This window comes from Oncorhynchus mykiss, unplaced genomic scaffold, assembly GCF_013265735.2.
Source record: "Oncorhynchus mykiss isolate Arlee unplaced genomic scaffold, USDA_OmykA_1.1 un_scaffold_140, whole genome shotgun sequence".
NCBI classification, from domain to species: Eukaryota; Metazoa; Chordata; class Actinopteri; order Salmoniformes; family Salmonidae; genus Oncorhynchus; species Oncorhynchus mykiss.
In genome coordinates, this window is record NW_023493664.1 from 1,294,612 (window position 1) to 1,321,804 (window position 27,193).

Below are 27,193 nucleotides of genomic sequence, written 5' to 3' on the forward strand. Positions count from 1 at the left end.
TGTAGGTCTGTCTCAGGACTGTAGGAGGACTGTGGGTCTGTCTCAGGACTGTAGGAGGACTTTGGGTCTGTCTCAGGACTGTAGGAGGACTGTGGGTCTGTCTCAGGACTTTAGGAGGACTGTGGGTCTGTCTCAGGACTGTAGGAGGACTGTGGGTCTGTCTCAGGACTGTGGGTCTGTCTCAGGACTGTAGGAGGACTGCAGGTCTGTCTCAGAACTGTAGGAGGACTGTAGGTCTGTCTCAGGACTGTAGGTCTGTCTCAGGACTGTAGGAGGACTGTAGGGTCTGTCTCAGGACTGTAGGAGGACTGTAGGGTCTGTCTCAAGACTGTAGGTCTGTCTCAGAACTGTAGGAGGACTGTAGGTCTGTCTCAGGACTGTTGGAGGACTGTAGGTCTGTCTCAGGACTGTAGGAGGACTGTGGGTCTGTCTCAGGACTGTAGGAGGACTGTGGGTCTGTCTCAGGACTGTAGGAGGACTGTGGGTCTGTCTCAGGACTGTAGGAGGACTGTGGGTCTGTCTCAGGACTGTAGGAGGACTGTGGGTCTGTCTCAGGACTGTAGGAGGACTGTGGGTCTGTCTCAGGACTGTAGGAGGACTGTGGGTCTGTCTCAGGACTGTGGGTCTGTCTCAGGACTGTGGGTCTGTCTCAGGACTGTGGGTCTGTCTCAGGATTGTAGGAGGACTGTAGGTCTGTCTCAGGACTGTAGGAGGACTGTGGGTCTGTCTCAGGACTGTAGGAGGACTGTGGGTCTGTCTCAGGACTGTAGGAGGACTGTGGGTCTGTCTCAGGACTTTAGGAGGACTGTGGGTCTGTCTCAGGACTGTAGGAGGACTGTGGGTCTGTCTCAGGACTGTAGGAGGACTGTGGGTCTGTCTCAGGACTTTAGGAGGACTCTGGGTCTGTCTCAGGACTGTGGGTCTGTCTCAGGACTTTAGGAGGACTGTGGGTCTGTCTCAGGACTTTAGGAGGACTCTGGGTCTGTCTCAGGACTGTGGGTCTGTCTCAGGACTGTGGGTCTGTCTCAGGACTGTAGGAGGACTGTAGGTCTGTCTCAGAACTGTAGGAGGACTGTAGGTCTGTCTCAGGACTGTAGGTCTGTCTCAGGACTGTAGGAGGACTGTAGGTCTGTCTCAGGACTGTAGGAGGACTGTAGGGTCTGTCTCAGGACTGTAGGTCTGTCTCAGAACTGTAGGAGGACTGTAGGTCTGTCTCAGGACTGTAGGAGGACTGTAGGTCTGTCTCTGGACTGTAGGAGGAATGTGGGTCTGTCTCAGGACTGTAGGAGGACTGTGGGTCTGTCTCAGGACTGTGGGTCTGTCTCAGGACTGTAGGAGGACTGTGGGTCTGTCTCAGGACTTTAGGAGGACTGTGGGTCTGTCTCAGGACTGTAGGAGGACTGTGGGTCTGTCTCAGGACTGTAGGAGGACTGTGGGTCTGTCTCAGGACTGTAGGAGGACTGTGGGTCTGTCTCAGGACTTTAGGAGGACTCTGGGTCTGTCTCAGGACTGTGGGTCTGTCTCAGGACTGTGGGTCTGTCTCAGGACTGTGGGTCTGTCTCAGGACTGTGGGTCTGTCTCAGGACTGTAGGTCTGTCTCAGGATTGTAGGAGGACTGTAGGTCTGTCTCAGGACTGTAGGAGGACTGTGGGTCTGTCTCAGGACTGTAGGAGGACTGTGGGTCTGTCTCAGGACTGTAGGAGGACTGTGGGTCTGTCTCAAGACTGTAGGATGACTGTGGGTCTGTCTCAGGACTGTAGGAGGACTGTAGGTCTGTCTCAGGACTGTAGGTCTGTCTCAGAACTGTAGGAGGACTGTAGGTCTGTCTCAGAACTGTAGGAGGACTGTAGGTCTGTCTCAGGACTGTGGGTCTGTCTCAGGACTGTAGGAGGACTGTGGGTCTGTCTCAGGACTGTAGGAGGACTGTAGGTCTGTCTCAGAACTGTAGGAGGACTGTAGGTCTGTCTCAGGACTGTAGGTCTGTCTCAGGACTGTAGGAGGACTGTAGGGTCTGTCTCAGGACTGTAGGAGGACTGTAGGGTCTGTCTCAGGACTGTAGGAGGACTGTAGGTCTGTCTCGGGACTGTAGGAGGACTGTAGGTCTGTCTCAGGACTGTAGGAGGACCGTAGGTCTGTCTCAGGACTGTCGGAGGACTGTGGGTCTGTCTCAGGACTGTCGGAGGACTGTGGGTCTGTCTCGGGACTGTAGGAGGACTGTGGGTCTGTCTCAGGACTGTAGGAGGACTGTGGGTCTGTCTCAGGACTGTAGGAGGACTGTGGGTCTGTCTCAGGACTGTAGGAGGACTGTGGGTCTGTCTCAGGACTGTAGGAGGACTGTGGGTCTGTCTCAGGACTGTAGGAGGACTGTGGGTCTGTCTCAGGACTGTAGGAGGACTGTGGGTTTGTCTCAGGACTGTGGGTCTGTCTCAGGACTGTAGGAGGACTGTAGGTCTGTCTCAGAACTGTAGGAGGACTGTAGGTCTGTCTCAGGACTGTAGGTCTGTCTCAGGACTGTAGGAGGACTGTAGGGTCTGTCTCAGGACTGTAGGAGGACTGTAGGGTCTGTCTCAGGACTGTAGGAGGACTGTAGGGTCTGTCTCAGGACTGTAGGTCTGTCTCAGAACTGTAGGAGGACTGTAGGTCTGTCTCAGGACTGTGGGTCTGTCTCAGGACTGTAGGAGGACTGTAGGTCTGTCTCTGAACTGTAGGAGGACTGTAGGTCTGTCTCAGGACTGTAGGTCTGTCTCAAGACTGTAGGAGGACTGTAGGTCTGTCTCAGGACTGTAGGTCTGTCTCAGGACTGTAGGTCTGTCTCAGGACTGTGGGTCTGTCTCAGGACTGTAGGAGGACTGTAGGTCTGTCTCAGGACTGTAGGAGGACTGTAGGTCTGTCTCAGGACTGTAGGAGGACTGTAGGTCTGTCTCAGAACTGTAGGAGGACTGTAGGTCTGTCTCAGGACTGTAGGAGGACTGTGGGTCTGTCTCAGGACTGTAGGAGGACTTTGGGTCTGTCTCAGGACTGTAGGAGGACTGTGGGTCTGTCTCAGGACTTTAGGAGGACTGTGGGTCTGTCTCAGGACTGTAGGAGGACTGTGGGTCTGTCTCAGGACTGTGGGTCTGTCTCAGGACTGTAGGAGGACTGCAGGTCTGTCTCAGAACTGTAGGAGGACTGTAGGTCTGTCTCAGGACTGTAGGTCTGTCTCAGGACTGTAGGAGGACTGTAGGGTCTGTCTCAGGACTGTAGGAGGACTGTAGGGTCTGTCTCAAGACTGTAGGTCTGTCTCAGAACTGTAGGAGGACTGTAGGTCTGTCTCAGGACTGTTGGAGGACTGTAGGTCTGTCTCAGGACTGTAGGAGGACTGTAGGTCTGTCTCAGGACTGTAGGAGGACTGTGGGTCTGTCTCAGGACTGTAGGAGGACTGTGGGTCTGTATCAGGACTGTAGGAGGACTGTGGGTCTGTCTCAGGACTGTAGGAGGACTGTGGGTCTGTCTCAGGACTGTAGGAGGACTGTGGGTCTGTCTCAGGACTGTAGGAGGACTGTGGGTCTGTCTCAGGACTGTAGGAGGACTGTGGGTCTGTCTCAGGACTGTAGGAGGACTGTGGGTCTGTCTCAGGACTTTAGGAGGACTGTGGGTCTGTCTCAGGACTGTGGGTCTGTCTCAGGACTGTGGGTCTGTCTCAGGACTGTGGGTCTGTCTCAGGATTGTAGGAGGACTGTAGGTCTGTCTCAGGACTGTAGGAGGACTGTGGGTCTGTCTCAGGACTGTGGGTCTGTCTCAGGACTGTAGGATGACTGTGGGTCTGTCTCAGGACTGTAGGAGGACTGTAGGTCTGTCTCAGAACTGTAGGAGGACTGTAGGTCTGTCTCAGGACTGTGGGTCTGTCTCAGGACTGTAGGAGGACTGTGGGTCTGTCTCAGGACTGTAGGAGGACTGTAGGTCTGTCTCAGAACTGTAGGAGGACTGTAGGTCTGTCTCAGGACTGTAGGAGGACTGTAGGTCTGTCTCAGGACTGTGGGTCTGTCTCAGGACTGTAGGAGGACTGTAGGTCTGTCTCAGAACTGTAGGAGGACTGTAGGTCTGTCTCAGGACTGTAGGTCTGTCTCAGGACTGTAGGAGGACTGTAGGGTCTGTCTCAGGACTGTAGGAGGACTGTAGGGTCTGTCTCAGGACTGTAGGAGGACTGTAGGGTCGGTCTCAGGACTGTAGGAGGACTGTAGGTCTGTCTCAGGACTGTAGGAGGACTGTGGGTCTGTCTCAGGACTGTAGGAGGACTGTGGGTCTGTCTCAGGACTGTAGGAGGACTGTGGGTCTGTCTCAGGACTTTAGGAGGACTGTGGGTCTGTCTCAGGACTTTAGGAGGACTGTGGGTCTGTCTCAGGACTGTAGGAGGACTGTGGGTCTGTCTCAGGACTGTAGGAGGACTGTGGGTCTGTCTCAGGACTTTAGGAGGACTCTGGGTCTGTCTCAGGACTGTGGGTCTGTCTCAGGACTGTGGGTCTGTCTCAGGACTTTAGGAGGACTGTGGGTCTGTCTCAGGACTGTAGGAGGACTGTGGGTCTGTCTCAGGACTGTGGGTCTGTCTCAGGACTGTAGGAGGACTGTAGGTCTGTCTCAGAACTGTAGGAGGACTGTAGGTCTGTCTCAGGACTGTAGGTCTGTCTCAGGACTGTAGGTCTGTCTCAGGACTGTAGGAGGACTGTAGGTCTGTCTCAGGACTGTAGGAGGACTGTAGGGTCTGTCTCAGGACTGTAGGTCTGTCTCAGAACTGTAGGAGGACTGTAGGTCTGTCTCAGGACTGTAGGAGGACTGTAGGTCTGTCTCTGGACTGTAGGAGGAATGTGGGTCTGTCTCAGGACTGTAGGAGGACTGTGGGTCTGTCTCAGGACTGTGGGTCTGTCTCAGGACTGTAGGAGGACTGTGGGTCTGTCTCAGGACTTTAGGAGGACTGTGGGTCTGTCTCAGGACTGTAGGAGGACTGTGGGTCTGTCTCAGGACTGTAGGAGGACTGTGGGTCTGTCTCAGGACTGTAGGAGGACTGTGGGTCTGTCTCAGGACTTTAGGAGGACTCTGGGTCTGTCTCAGGACTGTGGGTCTGTCTCAGGACTGTGGGTCTGTCTCAGGACTGTAGGTCTGTCTCAGGATTGTAGGAGGACTGTAGGTCTGTCTCAGGACTGTAGGAGGACTGTGGGTCTGTCTCAGGACTGTAGGAGGACTGTGGGTCTGTCTCAGGACTGTAGGAGGACTGTGGGTCTGTCTCAGGACTGTAGGAGGACTGTGGGTCTGTCTCAGGACTGTAGGAGGACTGTAGGTCTGTCTCAGGACTGTAGGTCTGTCTCAGAACTGTAGGAGGACTGTAGGTCTGTCTCAGAACTGTAGGAGGACTGTAGGTCTGTCTCAGGACTGTGGGTCTGTCTCAGGACTGTAGGAGGACTGTGGGTCTGTCTCAGGACTGTAGGAGGACTGTAGGTCTGTCTCAGGACTGTAGGAGGACTGTAGGTCTGTCTCAGAACTGTAGGAGGACTGTAGGTCTGTCTCAGGACTGTAGGAGGACTGTAGGGTCTGTCTCAGGACTGTAGGAGGACTGTAGGGTCTGTCTCAGGACTGTAGGAGGACTGTAGGTCTGTCTCGGGACTGTAGGAGGACTGTAGGTCTGTCTCAGGACTGTAGGAGGACCGTAGGTCTGTCTCAGGACTGTCGGAGGACTGTGGGTCTGTCTCAGGACTGTAGGAGGACTGTGGGTCTGTCTCAGGACTGTAGGAGGACTGTGGGTTTGTCTCAGGACTGTGGGTCTGTCTCAGGACTGTAGGAGGACTGTAGGTCTGTCTCAGAACTGTAGGAGGACTGTAGGTCTGTCTCAGGACTGTAGGTCTGTCTCAGGACTGTAGGAGGACTGTAGGGTCTGTCTCAGGACTGTAGGAGGACTGTAGGGTCTGTCTCAGGACTGTAGGAGGACTGTGGGTCTGTCTCAGGACTGTAGGAGGACTGTGGGTCTGTCTCAGGACTGTAGGAGGACTGTGGGTCTGTCTCAGGACTGTAGGAGGACTGTGGGTCTGTCTCAGGACTGTAGGAGGACTGTGGGTTTGTCTCAGGACTGTGGGTCTGTCTCAGGACTGTAGGAGGACTGTAGGTCTGTCTCAGAACTGTAGGAGGACTGTAGGTCTGTCTCAGGACTGTAGGTCTGTCTCAGGACTGTAGGAGGACTGTAGGGTCTGTCTCAGGACTGTAGGAGGACTGTAGGGTCTGTCTCAGGACTGTAGGAGGACTGTAGGGTCTGTCTCAGGACTGTAGGTCTGTCTCAGAACTGTAGGAGGACTGTAGGTCTGTCTCAGGACTGTGGGTCTGTCTCAGGACTGTAGGAGGACTGTAGGTCTGTCTCTGAACTGTAGGAGGACTGTAGGTCTGTCTCAGGACTGTAGGTCTGTCTCAAGACTGTAGGAGGACTGTAGGTCTGTCTCAGGACTGTAGGTCTGTAGGTCTGTCTCAGGACTGTAGGTCTGTCTCAGGACTGTGGGTCTGTCTCAGGACTGTAGGAGGACTGTAGGTCTGTCTCAGGACTGTAGGAGGACTGTAGGTCTGTCTCAGGACTGTAGGAGGACTGTAGGTCTGTCTCAGGACTGTAGGAGGACTGTAGGTCTGTCTCAGAACTGTAGGAGGACTGTAGGTCTGTCTCAGGACTGTGGGTCTTTCTCAGGACTGTAGGAGGACTGTGGGTCTGTCTCAGGACTGTAGGAGGACTGTGGGTCTGTCTCAGGACTGTAGGAGGACTGTGGGTCTGTCTCAGGACTGTAGGAGGACTGTGGGTCTGTCTCAGGACTGTAGGAGGACTGTGGGTCTGTCTCAGGACTTTAGGAGGGCTGTGGGTCTGTCTCAGGACTGTAGGAGGACTGTGGGTCTGTCTCAGGACTGTGGGTCTGTCTCAGGACTTTAGGAGGACTGTGGGTCTGTCTCAGGACTGTAGGAGGACTGTGGGTCTGTCTCAGGACTGTGGGTCTGTCTCAGGACTGTAGGAGGACTGTAGGTCTGTCTCAGAACTGTAGGAGGACTGTAGGTCTGTCTCAGGACTGTAGGTCTGTCTCAGGACTGTAGGAGGACTGTAGGTCTGTCTCAGGACTGTAGGAGGACTGTAGGGTCTGTCTCAGGACTGTAGGTCTGTCTCAGGACTGTAGGAGGACTGTAGGTCTGTCTCAGGACTGTAGGAGGACTGTGGGTCTGTCTCAGGACTGTAGGAGGACTGTGGGTCTGTCTCAGGACTGTAGGAGGACTGTGGGTCTGTCTCAGGACTGTAGGAGGACTGTGGGTCTGTCTCAGGACTGTAGGAGGACTGTGGGTCTGTCTCAGGACTGTAGGAGGACTGTGGGTCTGTCTCAGGACTTTAGGAGGACTCTGGGTCTGTCTCAGGACTGTGGGTCTGTCTCAGGACTGTGGGTCTGTCTCAGGACTGTGGGTCTGTCTCAGGACTTTGGGTCTGTCTCAGGACTGTAGGTCTGTCTCAGGATTGTAGGAGGACTGTAGGTCTGTCTCAGGACTGTAGGAGGACTGTGGGTCTGTCTCAGGACTGTAGGAGGACTGTGGGTCTGTCTCAGGACTGTAGGAGGACTGTGGGTCTGTCTCAAGACTGTAGGATGACTGTGGGTCTGTCTCAGGACTGTAGGAGGACTGTAGGTCTGTCTCAGGACTGTAGGTCTGTCTCAGAACTGTAGGAGGACTGTAGGTCTGTCTCAGGACTGTAGGAGGACTGTGGGTCTGTCTCAGGACTGTAGGAGGACTGTGGGTCTGTCTCAGGACTGTAGGAGGACTGTGGGTCTGTCTCAGGACTTTAGGAGGACTCTGGGTCTGTCTCAGGACTGTGGGTCTGTCTCAGGACTTTGGGTCTGTCTCAGGACTGTAGGTCTGTCTCAGGATTGTAGGAGGACTGTAGGTCTGTCTCAGGACTGTAGGAGGACTGTGGGTCTGTCTCAGGACTGTAGGAGGACTGTGGCTCTGTCTCAGGACTGTAGGAGGACTGTGGGTCTGTCTCAAGACTGTAGGATGACTGTGGGTCTGTCTCAGGACTGTAGGAGGACTGTGGGTCTGTCTCAGGACTGTAGGAGGACTGTAGGTCTGTCTCAGAACTGTAGGAGGACTGTAGGTCTGTCTCAGGACTGTAGGTCTGTCTCAGGACTGTAGGAGGACTGTAGGTCTGTCTCAGGACTGTAGGAGGACTGTAGGGTCTGTCTCAGGACTGTAGGAGGACTGTAGGGTCTGTCTCAGGACTGTAGGAGGACTGTAGGTCTGTCTCAGGACTGTAGGAGGACTGTAGGTCTGTCTCAGGACTGTAGGAGGACCGTAGGTCTGTCTCAGGACTGTCGGAGGACTGTGGGTCTGTCTCAGGACTGTCGGAGGACTGTGGGTCTGTCTCGGGACTGTAGGAGGACTGTGGGTCTGTCTCAGGACTGTAGGAGGACTGTGGGTCTGTCTCAGGACTGTAGGAGGACTGTGGGTCTGTCTCAGGACTGTAGGAGGACTGTGGGTCTGTCTCAGGACTGTAGGAGGACTGTGGGTCTGTCTCAGGACTGTAGGAGGACTGTGGGTCTGTCTCAGGACTGTGGGTCTGTCTCAGGACTGTAGGAGGACTGTAGGTCTGTCTCAGAACTGTAGGTCTGTCTCAGGACTGTAGGAGGACTGTAGGGTCTGTCTCAGGACTGTAGGAGGACTGTAGGGTCTGTCTCAGGACTGTAGGAGGACTGTGGGTCTGTCTCAGGACTGTAGGAGGACTGTGGGTCTGTCTCAGGACTGTAGGAGGACTGTGGGTCTGTCTCAGGACTGTAGGATGACTGTGGGTCTGTCTCAGGACTGTAGGAGGACTGTGGGTCTGTCTCAGGACTGTAGGAGGACTGTAGGTCTGTCTCAGAACTGTAGGAGGACTGTAGGTCTGTCTCAGGACTGTAGGAGGACTGTAGGTCTGTCTCAGGACTGTGGGTCTGTCTCAGGACTGTAGGAGGACTGTAGGTCTGTCTCAGAACTGTAGGAGGACTGTAGGTCTGTCTCAGGACTGTAGGTCTGTCTCAGGACTGTAGGAGGACTGTAGGTCTGTCTCAGGACTGTAGGAGGACTGTAGGGTCTGTCTCAGGACTGTAGGAGGACTGTAGGGTCTGTCTCAGGACTGTAGGAGGACTGTAGGTCTGTCTCAGGACTGTAGGAGGACTGTAGGTCTGTCTCAGGACTGTAGGAGGACCGTAGGTCTGTCTCAGGACTGTCGGAGGACTGTGGGTCTGTCTCAGGACTGTCGGAGGACTGTGGGTCTGTCTCGGGACTGTAGGAGGACTGTGGGTCTGTCTCAGGACTGTAGGAGGACTGTGGGTCTGTCTCAGGACTGTAGGAGGACTGTGGGTCTGTCTCAGGACTGTAGGAGGACTGTGGGTCTGTCTCAGGACTGTAGGAGGACTGTGGGTCTGTCTCAGGACTGTAGGAGGACTGTGGGTCTGTCTCAGGACTGTGGGTCTGTCTCAGGACTGTAGGAGGACTGTAGGTCTGTCTCAGGACTGTGGGTCTGTCTCAGGACTGTAGGAGGACTGTAGGTCTGTCTCTGAACTGTAGGAGGACTGTAGGTCTGTCTCAGGACTGTAGGTCTGTCTCAAGACTGTAGGAGGACTGTAGGTCTGTCTCAGGACTGTAGGTCTGTCTCAGGACTGTGGGTCTGCCTCAGGACTGTAGGAGGACTGTAGGTCTGTCTCAGGACTGTAGGAGGACTGTAGGTCTGTCTCGGGACTGTAGGTCTGTCTCAGAACTGTAGGAGGACTGTAGGTCTGTCTCAGGACTGTGGGTCTGTCTCAGGACTGTAGGAGGACTGTGGGTCTGTCTCAGGACTGTAGGAGGACTGTGGGTCTGTCTCAGGACTGTAGGAGGACTGTAGGTCTGTCTCAGAACTGTAGGAGGACTGTAGGTCTGTCTCAGGACTGTAGGAGGACTGTAGGTCTGTCTCAGGACTGTGGGTCTGTCTCAGGACTGTAGGAGGACTGTAGGTCTGTCTCTGAACTGTAGGAGGACTGTAGGTCTGTCTCAGGATTGTAGGTCTGTCTCAAGACTGTAGGAGGACTGTAGGTCTGTCTCAGGACTGTAGGTCTGTCTCAGGACTGTGGGTCTGTCTCAGGACTGTAGGAGGACTGTAGGTCTGTCTCAGGACTGTAGGAGGACTGTAGGTCTGTCTCGGGACTGTAGGTCTGTCTCAGAACTGTAGGAGGACTGTAGGTCTGTCTCAGGACTGTGGGTCTGTCTCAGGACTGTAGGAGGACTGTGGGTCTGTCTCAGGACTGTAGGAGGACTGTGGGTCTGTCTCAGGACTGTAGGAGGACTGTAGGTCTGTCTCAGAACTGTAGGAGGACTGTAGGTCTGTCTCAGGACTGTGGGTCTGTCTCAGGACTGTAGGAGGACTGTAGGTCTGTCTCAGGACTGTAGGTCTGTCTCAGGACTGTAGGAGGACTGTAGGAGGACTGTAGGGTCTGTCTCAGGACTGTAGGAGGACTGTAGGGTCTGTCTCAGGACTGTAGGAGGACTGTAGGTCTGTCTCAGGACTGTAGGAGGACTGTAGGTCTGTCTCAGGACTGTAGGAGGACTGTGGGTCTGTCTCAGGACTGTAGGAGGACTGTGGGTCTGTCTCAGGACTGTAGGAGGACTGTGGGTCTGTCTCAGGACTGTAGGAGGACTGTGGGTCTGTCTCAGGACTTTAGGAGGACTGTGGGTCTGTCTCAGGACTGTAGGAGGACTGTGGGTATGTCTCAGGACTGTGGGTCTGTCTCAGGACTGTAGGAGGACTGTAGGTCTGTCTCAGAACTGTCTCAGGACTGTAGGTCTGTCTCAGGACTGTAGGTCTGTCTCAGGACTGTAGGTCTGTCTCAGGACTGTAGGAGGACTGTAGGGTCTGTCTCAGGACTGTAGGAGGACTGTAGGGTCTGTCTCAGGACTGTAGGTCTTTCTCAGAACTGTAGGAGCACTGTAGGTCTGTCTCAGGACTGTAGGAGGACTGTGGGTCTGTCTCAGGACTGTAGGAGGACTGTGGGTCTGTCTCAGGACTGTAGGAGGACTGTGGGTCTGTCTCAGGACTTTAGAAGGACTGTGGGTCTGTCTCAGGACTGTAGGAGGACTGTGGGTCTGTCTCAGGACTGTGGGTCTGTCTCAGGACTGTAGGAGGACTGTGGGTCTGTCTCAGGACTTTAGGAGGACTGTGGGTCTGTCTCAGGACTGTAGGAGGACTGTAGGTCTGTCTCAGAACTGTAGGAGGACTGTGGGTCTGTCTCAGAACTGTAGGTCTGTCTCAGGACTGTAGGAGGGCTGTGGGTCTGTCTCAGGACTGTAGGAGGACTGTGGGTCTGTCTCAGGACTTTAGGAGGACTGTGGGTCTGTCTCAGGACTGTAGGATGACTGTGGGTCTGTCTCAGGACTGTGGGTCTGTCTCAGGACTGTAGGAGGACTGTGGGTCTGTCTCAGGACTGTGGGTCTGTCTCAGGACTGTAGGAGGACTGTGGGTCTGTCTCAGGACTGTGGTTCTGTCTGAAGGAACTGTTGACGCCAATTCCGTGTGTGTGTGTGTGTGTAGGTATTGGGTGCCAGTAGAATACGACGATGAGGACAAGGAGAAGAAGGAGAGACACGGCCACCACGGAGGAGAGGAAGAGGAGGAGGAGAGGGTGGAGGAAGACTTCCAGTGTGTTGTGTATTTCTGGCAGGGCCGGCAGGCCTCCAACATGGGCTGGCTCACCTTCACCTTCTCTCTGCAGAAGAAGTTTGAGAGTCTCTTCCCTGGGAAACTGGAGGTACACACAGACACACACACACACACACACACAGGACTAGACGTCCCTGGGAAGCTTGAGGTTCCTAATGTTTTGTACAGTCGGTACCTAATATATCTGTTCTCTGTAGGTGGTCCGTATGACTCAGCAGCAGGAGAACCTCAAGTTCCTGTCTCACTTCAAGAGGAAGTTCATCGTTCATAAAGGGAAGAGGAAACAGAAGATCGATGCCGCCCAGCCCTCCCTCTACCACATACGCACCAATGGCAGCGCTCTCTGTACCAGGTACACACCCCCTCTACCACATACGCACCAATGGCAGCGCTCTCTGTACCAGGTACACACCCCCTCTACCACACAGCACCAATGGCAGCGCTCTCTGTACCAGGTACACACCCCCTCTACCACACAGCACCAATGGCAGCGCTCTCTGTACCAGGTACACACCCCCTCTACCACACAGCACCAATGGCAGCGCTCTCTGTACCAGGTACACACCCCCTCTACCACACAGCACCAATGGCAGCGCTCTCTGTACCAGGTACACACCCCCTCTACCACATACGCACCAATGGCAGCGCTCTCTGTACCAGGTACACACCCCCTCTACCACATACGCACCAATGGCAGCGCTCTCTGTACCAGGTACACACCCCCTCTACCACATACGCACCAATGGCAGCGCTCTCTGTACCAGGTACACACCCCCTCTACCACACAGCACCAATGGCAGCGCTCTCTGTACCAGGTACACACCCCCTCTACCACACAGCACCAATGGCAGCGCTCTCTGTACCAGGTACACACCCCCTCTACCACACAGCACCAATGGCAGCGCTCTCTGTACCAGGTACACACCCCCTCTACCACACAGCACCAATGGCAGCGCTCTCTGTACCAGGTACACACCCCCTCTACCACATACGCACCAATGGCAGCGCTCTCTGTACCAGGTACACACCCCCTCTACCACATACGCACCAATGGCAGCGCTCTCTGTACCAGGTACACACCCCCTCTACCACATACGCACCAATGGCAGCGCTCTCTGTACCAGGTACACACCCCCTCTACCACACAGCACCAATGGCAGCGCTCTCTGTACCAGGTACACACCCCCTCTACCACACAGCACCAATGGCAGCGCTCTCTGTACCAGGTACACACCCCCTCTACCACACAGCACCAATGGCAGCGCTCTCTGTACCAGGTACACACCCCCTCTACCACACAGCACCAATGGCAGCGCTCTCTGTACCAGGTACACACCCCCTCTACCACACAGCACCAATGGCAGGGCTCTCTGTACCAGGTACACACCCCCTCTACCACACAGCACCAATGGCAGCGCTCTCTGTACCAGGTACACACCCCCTCTACCACACAGCACCAATGGCAGCGCTCTCTGTACCAGGTACACACCCCCTCTACCACACAGCACCAATGGCAGCGCTCTCTGTACCAGGTACACACCCCCTCTACCACACAGCACCAATGGCAGCGCTCTCTGTACCAGGTACACACCCCCTCTACCACACAGCACCAATGGCAGGACTCTCTGTACCAGGTACACACCCCCTCTACCACACAGCACCAATGGCAGCGCTCTCTGTACCAGGTACACACCCCCTCTACCACACAGCACCAATGGCAGGACTCTCTGTACCAGGTACACACCCCCTCTACCACACAGCACCAATGGCAGCGCTCTCTGTACCAGGTACACACCCCCTCTACCACACAGCACCAATGGCAGCGCTCTCTGTACCAGGTACACACCTCCTCTACCACACAGCACCAATGGCAGCGCTCTCTGTACCAGGTACACACCCCCTCTACCACACAGCACCAATGGCAGCGCTCTCTGTACCAGGTACACACCCCCTCTACCACACAGCACCAATGGCAGGGCTCTCTGTACCAGGTACACACCCCCTCTACCACACAGCACCAATGGCAGCGCTCTCTGTACCAGGTACACACCCCCTCTACCACACAGCACCAATGGCAGGGCTCTCTGTACCAGGTACACACCTCCTCTACCACACAGCACCAATGGCAGGACTCTCTGTACCAGGTACACACCCCCTCTACCACACAGCACCAATGGCAGCGCTCTCTGTACCAGGTACACACCCCCTCTACCACACAGCACCAATGGCAGCGCTCTCTGTACCAGGTACACACCCCCTCTACCACATACGCACCAATGGCAGCGCTCTCTGTACCAGGTACACACCCCCTCTACCACATACGCACCAATGGCAGGGCTCTCTCTACCAGGTACACACCCCCTCTACCACACAGCACCAATGGCAGCGCTCTCTGTACCAGGTACACACCCCCTCTACCACACAGCACCAATGGCAGCGCTCTCTGTACCAGGTACACACCCCCTCTACCACACAGCACCAATGGCAGGGCTCTCTCTACCAGGTACACACCCCCTCTACCACACAGCACCAATGGCAGGACTCTCTGTACCAGGTACACACCCCCTCTACCACACAGCACCAATGGCAGGGCTCTCTCTACCAGGTACACACCCCCTCTACCACACAGCACCAATGGCAGCGCTCTCTGTACCAGGTACACACCCCCTCTACCACACAGCACCAATGGCAGGGCTCTCTCTACCAGGTACACACCCCCTCTACCACACAGCACCAATGGCAGGACTCTCTGTACCAGGTACACACCCCCTCTACCACACAGCACCAATGGCAGGACTCTCTGTACCAGGTACACACCCCCTCTACCACACAGCACCAATGGCAGGGCTCTCTCTACCAGGTACACACCCCCTCTACCACACAGCACCAATGGCAGCGCTCTCTGTACCAGGTACACACCCCCTCTACCACACAGCACCAATGGCAGGGCTCTCTCTACCAGGTACACACCCCCTCTACCACACAGCACCAATGGCAGGACTCTCTGTACCAGGTACACACCCCCTCTACCACACAGCACCAATGGCAGCGCTCTCTGTACCAGGTACACACCCCCTCTACCACACAGCACCAATGGCAGCGCTCTCTGTACCAGGTACACACCCCCTCTACCACATACGCACCAATGGCAGGACTCTCTGTACCAGGTACACACCCCCTCTACCACACAGCACCAATGGCAGGACTCTCTGTACCAGGTACACACCCCCTCTACCACACAGCACCAATGGCAGGACTCTCTGTACTCAAACTGTAAACCAGGTACGTGACACTAGAACGGCTGTGACGAGGAGACGTTGTTTTTCAATGGAGGAAGAGTAAACCCAACTGAAGCTCTCCTTTCTCCTCGCCCTCTTTCTCCCTCTCTCTCTCCTCTCCCTTTCTCCTTTCTCTCTTGCCCTCTTTCTCCCTCTCCTCTCTTGCCCTCTTTCTCCCTCTCTCTCTCCCTCTCCTCTCTCTCCCTCGCACTCTCCTTCTCCCCCTCTCTCCTCTCTCTCTCTCTCTCTCCCTCTTTCTCCCCTTGCTCTCCTCTCCCTTCTCCCTCTCCTCTCTCCAGGACCATCCAGATAGGAACGGACTCCAGTAACCTGAACTCAGAGTTCTGCTTCATCCTCAAGGTCAGTTATATACCTGAGACACACTGACCTCTGACCTCGATAACAGGACATATCACACTGAAAGAAACCTTTAACTTGTCAGAACTTTAATTGAGTGTAAAATGTAAGTAGCTTAATAGTGTGTGTGCCTGTGTGTGTGGGTGTGTGTGTGTGTGTGTGTGTAGGTGCCGTTTGAGAGCACAGACAACCAGGGGATAGTGTATACCTGGGTGGGCCGGGCTGCTGATCCTGATGAGGCCAAACTGGCGGAAGACATCATGAACTGTATGTTTGATGACACCTACAGCAAACAGGTACACCTGTCTGTTATACATGTCTGTTATACCTGTCTGTTATACCTGTCTGTCTGTTATACCTGTCTGTCTGTTATACCTGTCTGTCTGTTATACCTGTCTGTCTGTTATACCTGTCTGTCTGTTATACCTGTCTGTCTGTTATACCTGTCTGTCTGTTATACCTGTCTGTCTGTTATACCTGGCTGTCTGTTATACCTGGCTGTCTGTTACACCTGTCTATTATACCTGGCTGTTATACCTACAGCAAACAGGTACACCTGTCTGTTATACCTGGCTGTCTGTTATACCTGTCTGTCTGTTACACCTGTCTGTTATACCTGTCTGTTATACCTACAACAAACAGGTACACCTGTCTGTTATACATGTCTGTTATACATGTCTGTTATACATGTCTGTTACACCTGTCTGTTACACCTGTCTGTTACACCTGTCTGTTATACCTGTCTGTTATACCTGTCTGTTATACCTGTCTGTTACACCTGTCTGTTACACCTGTCTGTCTGTTATACCTACAGCAAACAGGTACACCTGTCTGTCTGTTGTACCTGTCTGTCTTTTATACCTGTCTGTTTGTTATACCTGTCTGTTATACCTGTCTGTTATACCTGTCTGTCTGTTATACCTGGCTGTCTGTTACACCTGTCTGTTATACCTGTCTGTTATACCTACAGCAAACAGGTACACCTGTCTGTTATACCTGTCTGTTACACCTGTCTGTCTGTTATACCTACAGCAAACAGGTACACCTGTCTGTTATACCTGTCTGTTACACCTGTCTGTCTGTTACACCTGTGTCTGTTATACCTGGCTGTCTGTTATACCTGTCTGTTATACCTGGCTGTCTGTTACACCTGTCTGTTATACCTACAGCAAACAGGTACACCTGTCTGTTATACCTGTCTGTTACACCTGTCTGTTACACCTGTCTGTCTGTTACACCTGTCTGTTATACCTGTCTGTTATACCTACAGCAAACAGGTACACCTGTCTGTTATACATGTCTGTTATACCTGTCTGTTACACCTGTCTGTCTGTTACACCTGTCTGTTATACCTGTCTGTTACACCTGTCTGTCTGTTATACCTGGCTGTTACACCTGTCTGTCTGTTATACCTGGCTGTCTGTTACACCTGTCTGTAATATATGTCTGTCTGTTACACCTGTCTGTTATACCTGTCTGTCTGTAATATCTGTCTGTCTGTTACACCTGTCTGTTATACCTGTCTGTCTGTAATATCTGTCTGTTATACCGAGGCAGTTTGACTAGTTAACATGGAACCTCTGACCGTGGCAGTTTGACTGGTTAACATGGAACCTCTGACCGAGGCAGTTTGACTGGTTAACATGGATGGAACCTCTGACCGTGGCAGTTTGACTAGTTAACATGGAACCTCTGACCGTGGCAGTTTGACTGGTTAACATGGAACCTCTGACCGTGGCAGTTTGACTGGTTAACATGGATGGAACCTCTGACCGTGGCAGTTTGACTGGTTAACATGGATGGAACCTCTGACCGTGGCAGTTTGACTGGTTAACATGGAACCTCTGACCGTGGCAGTTTGACTGGTTAACATGGAACCTCTGACCGTGGCAGTTTGACTGGTTAACATGGATGGAACCTCTGACCGTGGCAGTTTGACTGGTTAACATGGAACCTCTGACCGTGGCAGTTTGACTGGTTAACATGGAACCTCTGACCGTGGCAGTTTGACTGGTTAACATGGAACCTCTGACCGTGGCAGTTTGACTGGTTAATATGGAACCTCTGACCGTGGCAGTTTGACTGGTTAACATGGAACCTCTGACCGTGGCAGTTTGACTGGTTAACATGGATGGAACCTCTGACCGTGGCAGTTTGACTGGTTAACATGGATGGAACCTCTGACCGTGGCAGTTTGACTAGTTAACATGGAACCTCTGACCGTGGCAGTTTGACTGGTTAACATGGATGGAACCTCTGACCGTGGCAGTTTGACTAGTTAACATGGAACCTCTGACCGTGGCAGTTTGACTAGTTAACATGGAACCTCTGACCGTGGCAGTTTGACTGGTTAACATGGATGGAACCTCTGACCGTGGCAGTTTGACTGGTTAACATGGAACCTCTGACCGTGGCAGTTTGACTGGTTAACATGGAACCTCTGACCATGGCAGTTTGACTGGTTAACATGGAACCTCTGACCGTGGCAGTTTGACTGGTTAACATGGAACCTCTGACCGTGGCAGTTTGACTGGTTAATATGGAACCTCTGACCGTGGCAGTTTGACTGGTTAACATGGAACCTCTGACCGTGGCAGTTTGACTGGTTAACATGGATGGAACCTCTGACCGTGGCAGTTTGACTGGTTAACATGGATGGAACCTCTGACCGTGGCAGTTTGACTGGTTAACATGGAACCTCTGACCGTGGCAGTTTGACTGGTTAACATGGAACCTCTGACCGTGGCAGTTTGACTGGTTAACATGGATGGAACCTCTGACCGTGGCAGTTTGACTGGTTAACATGGATGGAACCTCTGACCGTGGCAGTTTGACTGGTTAACATGGATGGAACCTCTGACCGTGGCAGTTTGACTGGTTAACATGGATGGAACCTCTGACCGAGGCAGTTTGACTGGTTAACATGGAACCTCTGACCGAGGCAGTTTGACTGGTTAACATGGAACCTCTGACCGAGGCAGTTTGACTGGTTAACATGGAACCTCTGACCATGGCAGTTTGACTGGTTAACATGGAACCTCTGACCGAGGCAGTTTGACTGGTTAACATGGAACCTCTGACCGTGGCAGTTTGACTGGTTAACATGGATGGAACCTCTGACCGTGGCAGTTTGACTGGTTAACATGGAACCTCTGACCGTGGCAGTTTGACTGGTTAACATGGATGGAACCTCTGACCGTGGCAGTTTGACTGGTTAACATGGATGGAACCTCTGACCGTGGCAGTTTGACTGGTTAACATGGAACCTCTGACCGAGGCAGTTTGACTGGTTAACATGGAACCTCTGACCGAGGCAGTTTGACTGGTTAACATGGAACCTCTGACCGAGGCAGTTTGACTGGTTAACATGGAACCTCTGACCGAGGCAGTTTGACTGGTTAACATGGAACCTCTGACCGAGGCAGTTTGACTGGTTAACATGGAACCTCTGACCGAGGCAGTTTGACTGGTTAACATGGAACCTCTGACCGTGGCAGTTTGACTGGTTAACATGGAACCTCTGACCATGGCAGTTTGACTGGTTAACATGGAACCTCTGACCGTGGCAGTTTGACTGGTTAACATGGAACCTCTGACCGTGGCAGTTTGACTGGTTAACATGGATGGAACCTCTGACCGTGGCAGTTTGACTGGTTAACATGGAACCTCTGACCGTGGCAGTTTGACTGGTTAACATGGATGGAACCTCTGACCGTGGCAGTTTGACTGGTTAACATGGATGGAACCTCTGACCGTGGCAGTTTGACTGGTTAACATGGAACCTCTGACCGAGGCAGTTTGACTGGTTAACATGGAACCTCTGACCGAGGCAGTTTGACTGGTTAACATGGAACCTCTGACCGAGGCAGTTTGACTGGTTAACATGGAACCTCTGACCGAGGCAGTTTGACTGGTTAACATGGAACCTCTGACCGAGGCAGTTTGTCTGATAAACATCATTATAATTCTATGGTAAGAACCTGCTTTGACCCGGAGCTCCTGTCTCCTAGGTGATCAACGAGGGGGAGGAGCCGGAGAACTTCTTCTGGGTGGGGATTGGCTGTCAGAAGGTATACGACGAGGACGCTGACTATATGAAGTACGCCAGACTGTTCCGCTGCTCCAATGAGAAGGGATACTTCGCCGTGTCTGAGAAATGTTCTGACTTCTGTCAGGACGACCTGGCCGACGATGACATCATGCTACTGGACAATGGCAAAGAGGTGGGACTAGCTATATATACACCTGGACAATACACCTGTCTGTCTATATACACCTGGACACTACACCCGTCTGTCTATATACACCTGGACACTACACCTGTCTGTCTATATACACCTGGACACTACACCTGTCTGTCTGTATACACCTGGACACTACACCTGTCTGTCTATATACACCTGGACACTACACCCGTCTGTCTATATACACCTGGACACTACACCCGTCTGTCTATATACACCTGGACACTACACCCGTCTGTCTGTATACACCTGGACACTACACCCATCTGTCTGTATACACCTGGACACTACACCCGTCTGTCTGTATACACCTGGACACTACACCTGTATGTCTATATACACCTGGACACTACACCCGTCTGTCTGTATACACCTGGACACTACACCCGTCTGTCTATATACACCTGGACACTACACCCATCTGTCTATATACACCTGGACACTACACCTGTCTGTCTATATACACCTGGACACTACACCCGTCTGTCTATATACACCTGGACACTACACCCATCTGTCTGTATACACCTGGACACTACACCCGTCTGTCTATATACACCTGGACACTACACCCGTCTGTCTGTATACACCTGGACAATACACCTGTCTGTCTATATACACCTGGACACTACACCCGTCTGTCTGTATACACCTGGACACTACACCTGTATGTCTATATACACCTGGACACTACACCCGTCTGTCTGTATACACCTGGACACTACACCCGTCTGTCTATATACACCTGGACACTACACCCGTCTGTCTATATACACCTGGACACTACACCCGTCTGTCTATATACACCTGGACACTACACCCGTCTGTCTATATACACCTGGACACTACACCCATCTGTCTGTATACACCTGGACAATACACCTGTCTGTCTATATACACCTGGACACTACACCCGTCTGTCTATATACACCTGGACACTACACCCGTCTGTCTATATACACCTGGACACTACACCTGTCTGTCTATATACACCTGGACACTACACCCGTCTGTCTATATACACCTGGACACTACACCCGTCTGTCTATATACACCTGGACACTACACCCGTCTGTCTATATACACCTGGACACTACACCCGTCTGTCTATATACACCTGGACACTACACCCGTCTGTCTATATACACCTGGACACTACACCCGTCTGTCTATATACACCTGGACACTACACCCGTCTGTCTATATACACCTGGACACTACACCCGTCTGTCTATATACACCTGGACACTACACCCGTCTGTCTATATACACCTGGACACTACACCCGTCTGTCTATATACACCTGGACACTACACCCGTCTGTCTATATACACCTGGACACTACACCCGTCTGTCTATATACACCTGGACACTACACCCGTCTGTCTATATACACCTGGACACTACACCCGTCTGTCTATATACACCTGGACACTACACCCGTCTGTCTGTATACACCTGGACACTACACCCGTCTGTCTGTATACACCTGGACACTACACCCGTCTGTCTGTATACACCTGGACACTACACCCGTCTGTCTATATACACCTGGACACTACACCCGTCTGTCTGTATACACCTGGACACTACACCCGTCTGTCTGTATACACCTGGACACTACACCCGTCTGTCTGTATACACCTGGACACTACACCCGTCTGTCTGTATACACCTGGACACTACACCGGTCTGTCTATATACACCTGGACACTACACCCGTCTGTCTATATACACCTGGACACTACACCCGTCTGTCTATATACACCTGGACACTACACCCGTCTGTCTATATACACCTGGACACTACACCCGTCTGTCTGTATACAGGGCCTGGACACTACACCCGTCTGTCTGTATACAGGGCCTGGACACTACACCCGTCTGTCTGTATACAGGGCCTGGACACTACACCCGTCTGTCTGTATACAGGGCCTGGACACTACACCCGTCTGTCTGTATACAGGGCCTGGACACTACACCCGTCTGTCTGTATACAGGGCCTGGACACTACACCCGTCTGTCTGTATACAGGGCCTGGACACTACACCCGTCTGTCTGTATACAGGGCCTGGACACTACACCCGTCTGTCTGTATACAGGGCCTGGACACTACACCCGTCTGTCTGTATACAGGGCCTGGACACTACACCCGTCTGTCTGTATACAGGGCCTGGACACTACACCCGTCTGTCTGTATACAGGGCCTGGACACTACACCCGTAATAGTGTTTCCTGTCTCTCTCTCTCTGTCAGGTGTACATGTGGGTGGGAACTCAGACCAGCCAGGTAGAAATTAAACTCAGCCTCAAAGCCTGCCAGGTAAGAGATGTGACCCCCTCGCTCCTCTACTGTAATGATTTTGAGGCTGGAATTGAATCCGATCCCACTTTGTCAGCTATGATCCATTTAAAGGCAATGTTCCTGTTCCAAGACCACATTCACAGTGAACCCTGCACATGTTGGCTCAATTACCTTTAAATGGAGCACAGGAGACAGAGTGATGGGATTGAACCCTGGCCACCTTTTCATGATTTACTGTGTATAGATGACATTCTGTCAGTCTATTGTTTTACTAGATCTTTACTGTGTCATTCTGTCAGTCTATTGTTTTACTAGATCTTTACTGTGTCATTCTGTCAGTCTATTGTTTTACTATATCTTTACTGTGTCTAGATGTCAGTCTGTCAGTCTATTGTTTTACTATATCTTTACTGTGTCTAGATGTCATTCTGTCAGTCTGTCAGTCTATTGTTTTACTAGATCTTTACTGTGTCTAGATGTCATTCTGTCAGTCTATTGTTTTACTATATCTTTACTGTGTCATTCTGTCAGTCTATTGTTTTACTATATCTTTACTGTGTCATTCTGTCAGTCTATTGTTTTACTATATCTTTACTGTGTCATTCTGTCAGTCTATTGTTTTACTATATCTTTACTGTGTCATTCTGTCAGTCTATTGTTTTACTAGATCTTTACTGTGTCATTCTGTCAGTCTATTGTTTTACTAGATCTTTACTGTGTCATTCTGTCAGTCTATTGTTGTACTATATCTTTACTGTGTCATTCTGTCAGTCTATTGTGTTACTAGATCTTTACTGTGTCTAGATGTCATTCTGTCAGTCTATTGTTTTACTAGATCTTTACTGTGTCATTCTGTCAGTCTATTGTTTTACTAGATCTTTACTGTGTCATTCTGTCAGTCTATTGTTTTACTATATCTTTACTGTGTCTAGATGACATTCTGTCAGTATTGTTTTACTATATCTTTACTGTGTCATTCTGTCAGTCTATTGTTTTACTATATCTTTACTGTGTCATTCTGTCAGTCTATTGTTTTACTAGATCTTTACTGTGTCATTCTGTCAGTCTATTGTTTTACTAGATCTTTACTGTGTCATTCTGTCAGTCTATTGTTGTACTATATCTTTACTGTGTCTAGATATCATTCTGTCAGTCTATTGTTTTACTATATCTTTACTGTGTCATTCTGTCAGTCTATTGTGTTACTGTGTCTAGATGTCATTCTGTCAGTCTATTGTTTTACTATATCTTTACTGTGTCTAGATGACATTCTGTCAGTCTATTGTTTTACTATATCTTTACTGTGTCATTCTGTCAGTCTATTGTTTTACTAGATCTTTACTGTGTCATTCTGTCAGTCTATTGTTGTACTAGATCTTTACTGTGTCTAGATGTCATTCTGTCAGTCTATTGTTTTACTAGATCTTTACTGTGTCTAGATGTCATTCTGTCAGTCTATTGTTTTACTAGATCTTTACTGTGTCATTCTGTCAGTCTATTGTTTTACTATATCTTTACTGTGTCATTCTGTCAGTCTATTGTTTTACTAGATCTTTACTGTGTCATTCTGTCAGTCTATTGTTGTACTATATCTTTACTGTGTCTAGATGACATTCTGTCAGTCTATTGTTTTACTATATCTTTACTGTGTCTAGATGTCATTCTGTCAGTCTATTGTTTTACTAGATCTTTACTGTGTCATTCTGTCAGTCTATTGTTTTACTAGATCTTTACTGTGTCATTCTGTCAGTCTATTGTTTTACTATATCTTTACTGTGTCATTCTGTCAGTCTATTGTTTTACTAGATCTTTACTGTGTCATTCTGTCAGTCTATTGTTGTACTATATCTTTACTGTGTCTAGATGTCATTCTGTCAGTCTATTGTTTTACTAGATCTTTACTGTGTCATTCTGTCAGTCTATTGTTTTACTAGATCTTTACTGTGTCATTCTGTCAGTCTATTGTTTTACTAGATCTTTACTGTGTCATTCTGTCAGTCTATTGTTTTACTAGATCTTTACTGTGTCATTCTGTCAGTCTATTGTTGTACTATATCTTTACTGTGTCTAGATGTCATTCTGTCAGTCTATTGTTTTACTAGATCTTTACTGTGTCATTCTGTCAGTCTATTGTTTTACTAGATCTTTACTGTGTCATTCTGTCAGTCTATTGTTTTACTAGATCTTTACTGTGTCATTCTGTCAGTCTATTGTGTTACTAGATCTTTACTGTGTCTAGATGTCATTCTGTCAGTCTATTGTTTTACTATATCTTTACTGTGTCATTCTGTCAGTCTATTGTTTTACTATATCTTTACTGTGTCTAGATGTCATTCTGTCAGTCTATTGTTTTACTAGATCTTTACTGTGTCATTCTGTCAGTCTATTGTTGTACTATATCTTTACTGTGTCTAGATGTCATTCTGTCAGTCTATTGTTTTACTAGATCTTTACTGTGTCATTCTGTCAGTCTATTGTTTTACTAGATCTTTACTGTGTCATTCTGTCAGTCTATTGTTTTACTAGATCTTTACTGTGTCATTCTGTCAGTCTATTGTTGTACTATATCTTTACTGTGTCTAGATGTCATTCTGTCAGTCTATTGTTTTACTATATCTTTACTGTGTCATTCTGTCAGTCTATTGTTTTACTAGATCTTTACTGTGTCATTCTGTCAGTCTATTGTTTTACTAGATCTTTACTGTGTCATTCTGTCAGTCTATTGTTTTACTAGATCTTTACTGTGTCATTCTGTCAGTCTATTGTTTTACTATATCTTTACTGTGTCATTCTGTCAGTCTATTGTTTTACTATATCTTTACGTCAGTCTATTGTGTTACTGTGTCTAGATGCTGTCAGCACCACTTCCGCAGGTCAGATTGTTCCATGTGAACATAATGAAGGTGGTTTTGTCTCCTCTAGGTCTACATCCAGCACATGCGTTCTAAGGAGATGGAGACCCCCAGGAAGCTGCGTCTGGTCAGGAAGGGAAACGAGCCACACTGCTTCACACGATGCTTCCACGGCTGGGGCGCCTTCAAGACTGCGCTCGCGTAGACATGTCCACTCTACATGGCCACGGTCTTTAGGACAAAGCTGTGTCTATGTTGGCTTTATCATATCAGCGTTTTACCTGCTTGATTCCCCTCTGCCCCCCCTCTCCTCCCTCCTCTCAGGATCTCCGTGGCAACGACGTGGCCGTTCTGACATCCCAGACACAGAGAGAGGAATCTGTATTTCTGTTTTGCGTTTCAGTGATTGGTCCGGGCCTTGCCGTAGATTTTTGTAATACCAGATATATAGATGTATATTTACTGTACTGCCATCTTCTACTGTACTGCAGCAGCTCAACGTGCGCACGCCTGGCTGTAATTGTGCACGCTGTCACTTGCACACACTATTTATGGATTTTATATGAGAATAAAGTTTCACTGAATCTGCTGTCTGTCTGCTACCTGGTCTCAAGTTGACTTTGCTTTTCAAGGTCATTTACATCTATTCAACCTGTTGTGGCGGGAAAAAAAGTCTGATTTTTCAGGGGTATTGCAGTTCCTAACGTTTTGTCCACTCAGTGTAAATGACTTGTTTTAACCTTATTTCCCCCATTAAAAACACTCTTACATATCTGTCTAGGTTGGAACTGTTGTAGACAAACAACCCAGAACTGTGTGAGTGGGTTCTCAGTCAGGCAGGAGACCACTTCCTGTTGTAGACAAACAACCCAGAACTGTGTGAGTGGGTTCTCAGTCAGGCAGGAAACCACTTCCTGATGAACAACCCAGAACTGTGTGAGGTGGGTTCTCAGTCAGGCAGGAGACCACTTCCTGTTGTAGACAAACAACCCAGAACTGTGTGAGTGGGTTCTCAGTCAGGCAGGAAACCACTTCCTGATGAACAACCCAGAACTGTGTGAGGTGGGTTCTCAGTCAGGCAGGAAACCACTTCCTGATGAACAACCCAGAACTGTGTTCTCAGTCAGGAGACTACTTCCTGTTGTAGACAAACAACCCAGAACTGTGTGAGGTGGGTTCTCAGTCAGGCAGGAGACCACTTCCTGATGAACAACCCAGAACTGTGTGAGTGGGTTCTCAGTCAGGAGACTACTTCCTGTTTGTAGATGAACAACCCAGAACTGTGTGAGTGGGTTCTCAGTCAGGAGACTACTTCCTGTTTGTAGATGAACAACCCAGAACTGTGTGAGTGGGTTCTCAGTCAGGAGACCACTTCCTGTTTGCCTCAAAAAGCATCTTGCTTCAATCAGTTTATTCCAGTTCAGAATAACAATTATTATTGTATTTTAACAGCAACAGTTCCAACCTAGACTAGTTTTCAACAGTCATTTCTACAGTCAGATGTACAGTAGGCCTGATCATATTCCATCTGTTCTGTTACTAAGGGTTGAACTACCAGTAGCTTGCTTTGGTGAATGTTAGATATTATCTGTGTACAAGACCAGGGGATTTGTTAGAAAGAGGAAGTCACATCTACTGAGAGAGTTAGTTAGTTAGTCCCTTATTTCTGCTGATCATCACCCGTTAGAAAATGACAACAATGTCTTGCTAGTTGACTGACTGGTCCAAAGTCGAAGCCCAGTTCCCTGAATCATTCTGTCCTGTTCTGAAATAACTCTCTGGGTTTACCATCATGATGTGGATGTTTGATCAGGACGTGTCGTTTTATTAAATGTGTTTGTTATCAGAGACTCATTACTAAGCACTTCCACACACAAAACACATTGTGGGCGCTCCTCATACGTTTGTATGAAAGAGAGAGAAACTCTGGGCGCTCCTCATACGTTTGTATGAAAGAGAGAGAAACTCTGGGCGCTCCTCATACGTTTGTATGAAAGAGAGAGAAACTCTGGGCGCTCCTCATACGTTTGTATGAAAGAGAGAGAAACTCTGGGCGCTCCTCATACGTTTGTATGAAAGAGAGAGAAACTCTGGATGCTCCTCATACGTTTGTATGAAAGAGAGAGAAACTCTGGATGCTCCTCATACGTTTGTATGAAAGAGAGAGAAACTCTGGGTGCTCCTCATACGTTTGTATGAAAGAGAGAGAAACTCTGGGCGCTCCTCATACGTTTGTATGAAAGAGAGAGAAACTCTGGATGCTCCTCATACGTTTGTATGAAAGAGAGAGAAACTCTGGGTGCTCCTCATACGTTTGTATGAAAGAGAGAGAAACTCTGGGCGCTCCTCATACGTTTGTATGAAAGAGAGAGAAACTCTGGGCGGTCCTCATACGTTTGTATGAAAGAGAGAAACTCATGGCTGTATTTGGGTTTCATGACAACTGAGCTCAGT

The 27,193-nt window shown here is 50.3% G+C and overlaps 1 protein-coding gene across 1 annotated transcript in view; it reads left to right on the forward strand.

Annotated features, from left to right (window-relative positions):
* Window positions 1-25,329, forward strand: part of LOC110517072 (protein flightless-1 homolog) — an 82,158-nt gene extending 56,829 nt beyond the window's left edge. Inside the window, exons 25-31 of the mRNA XM_036972334.1 lie at window positions 11,576-11,792; window positions 11,902-12,056; window positions 15,282-15,342; window positions 15,507-15,635; window positions 19,350-19,562; window positions 21,840-21,905; window positions 24,810-25,329. Of these exons, the coding sequence (XP_036828229.1) occupies window positions 11,576-11,792; window positions 11,902-12,056; window positions 15,282-15,342; window positions 15,507-15,635; window positions 19,350-19,562; window positions 21,840-21,905; window positions 24,810-24,944 (976 nt within the window). The 3' untranslated portion in view covers window positions 24,945-25,329. The remainder of the gene's footprint in view (window positions 1-11,575; window positions 11,793-11,901; window positions 12,057-15,281; window positions 15,343-15,506; window positions 15,636-19,349; window positions 19,563-21,839; window positions 21,906-24,809) is intronic.
* The last annotated feature ends 1,864 nt before the right edge of the window (window positions 25,330-27,193 follow it).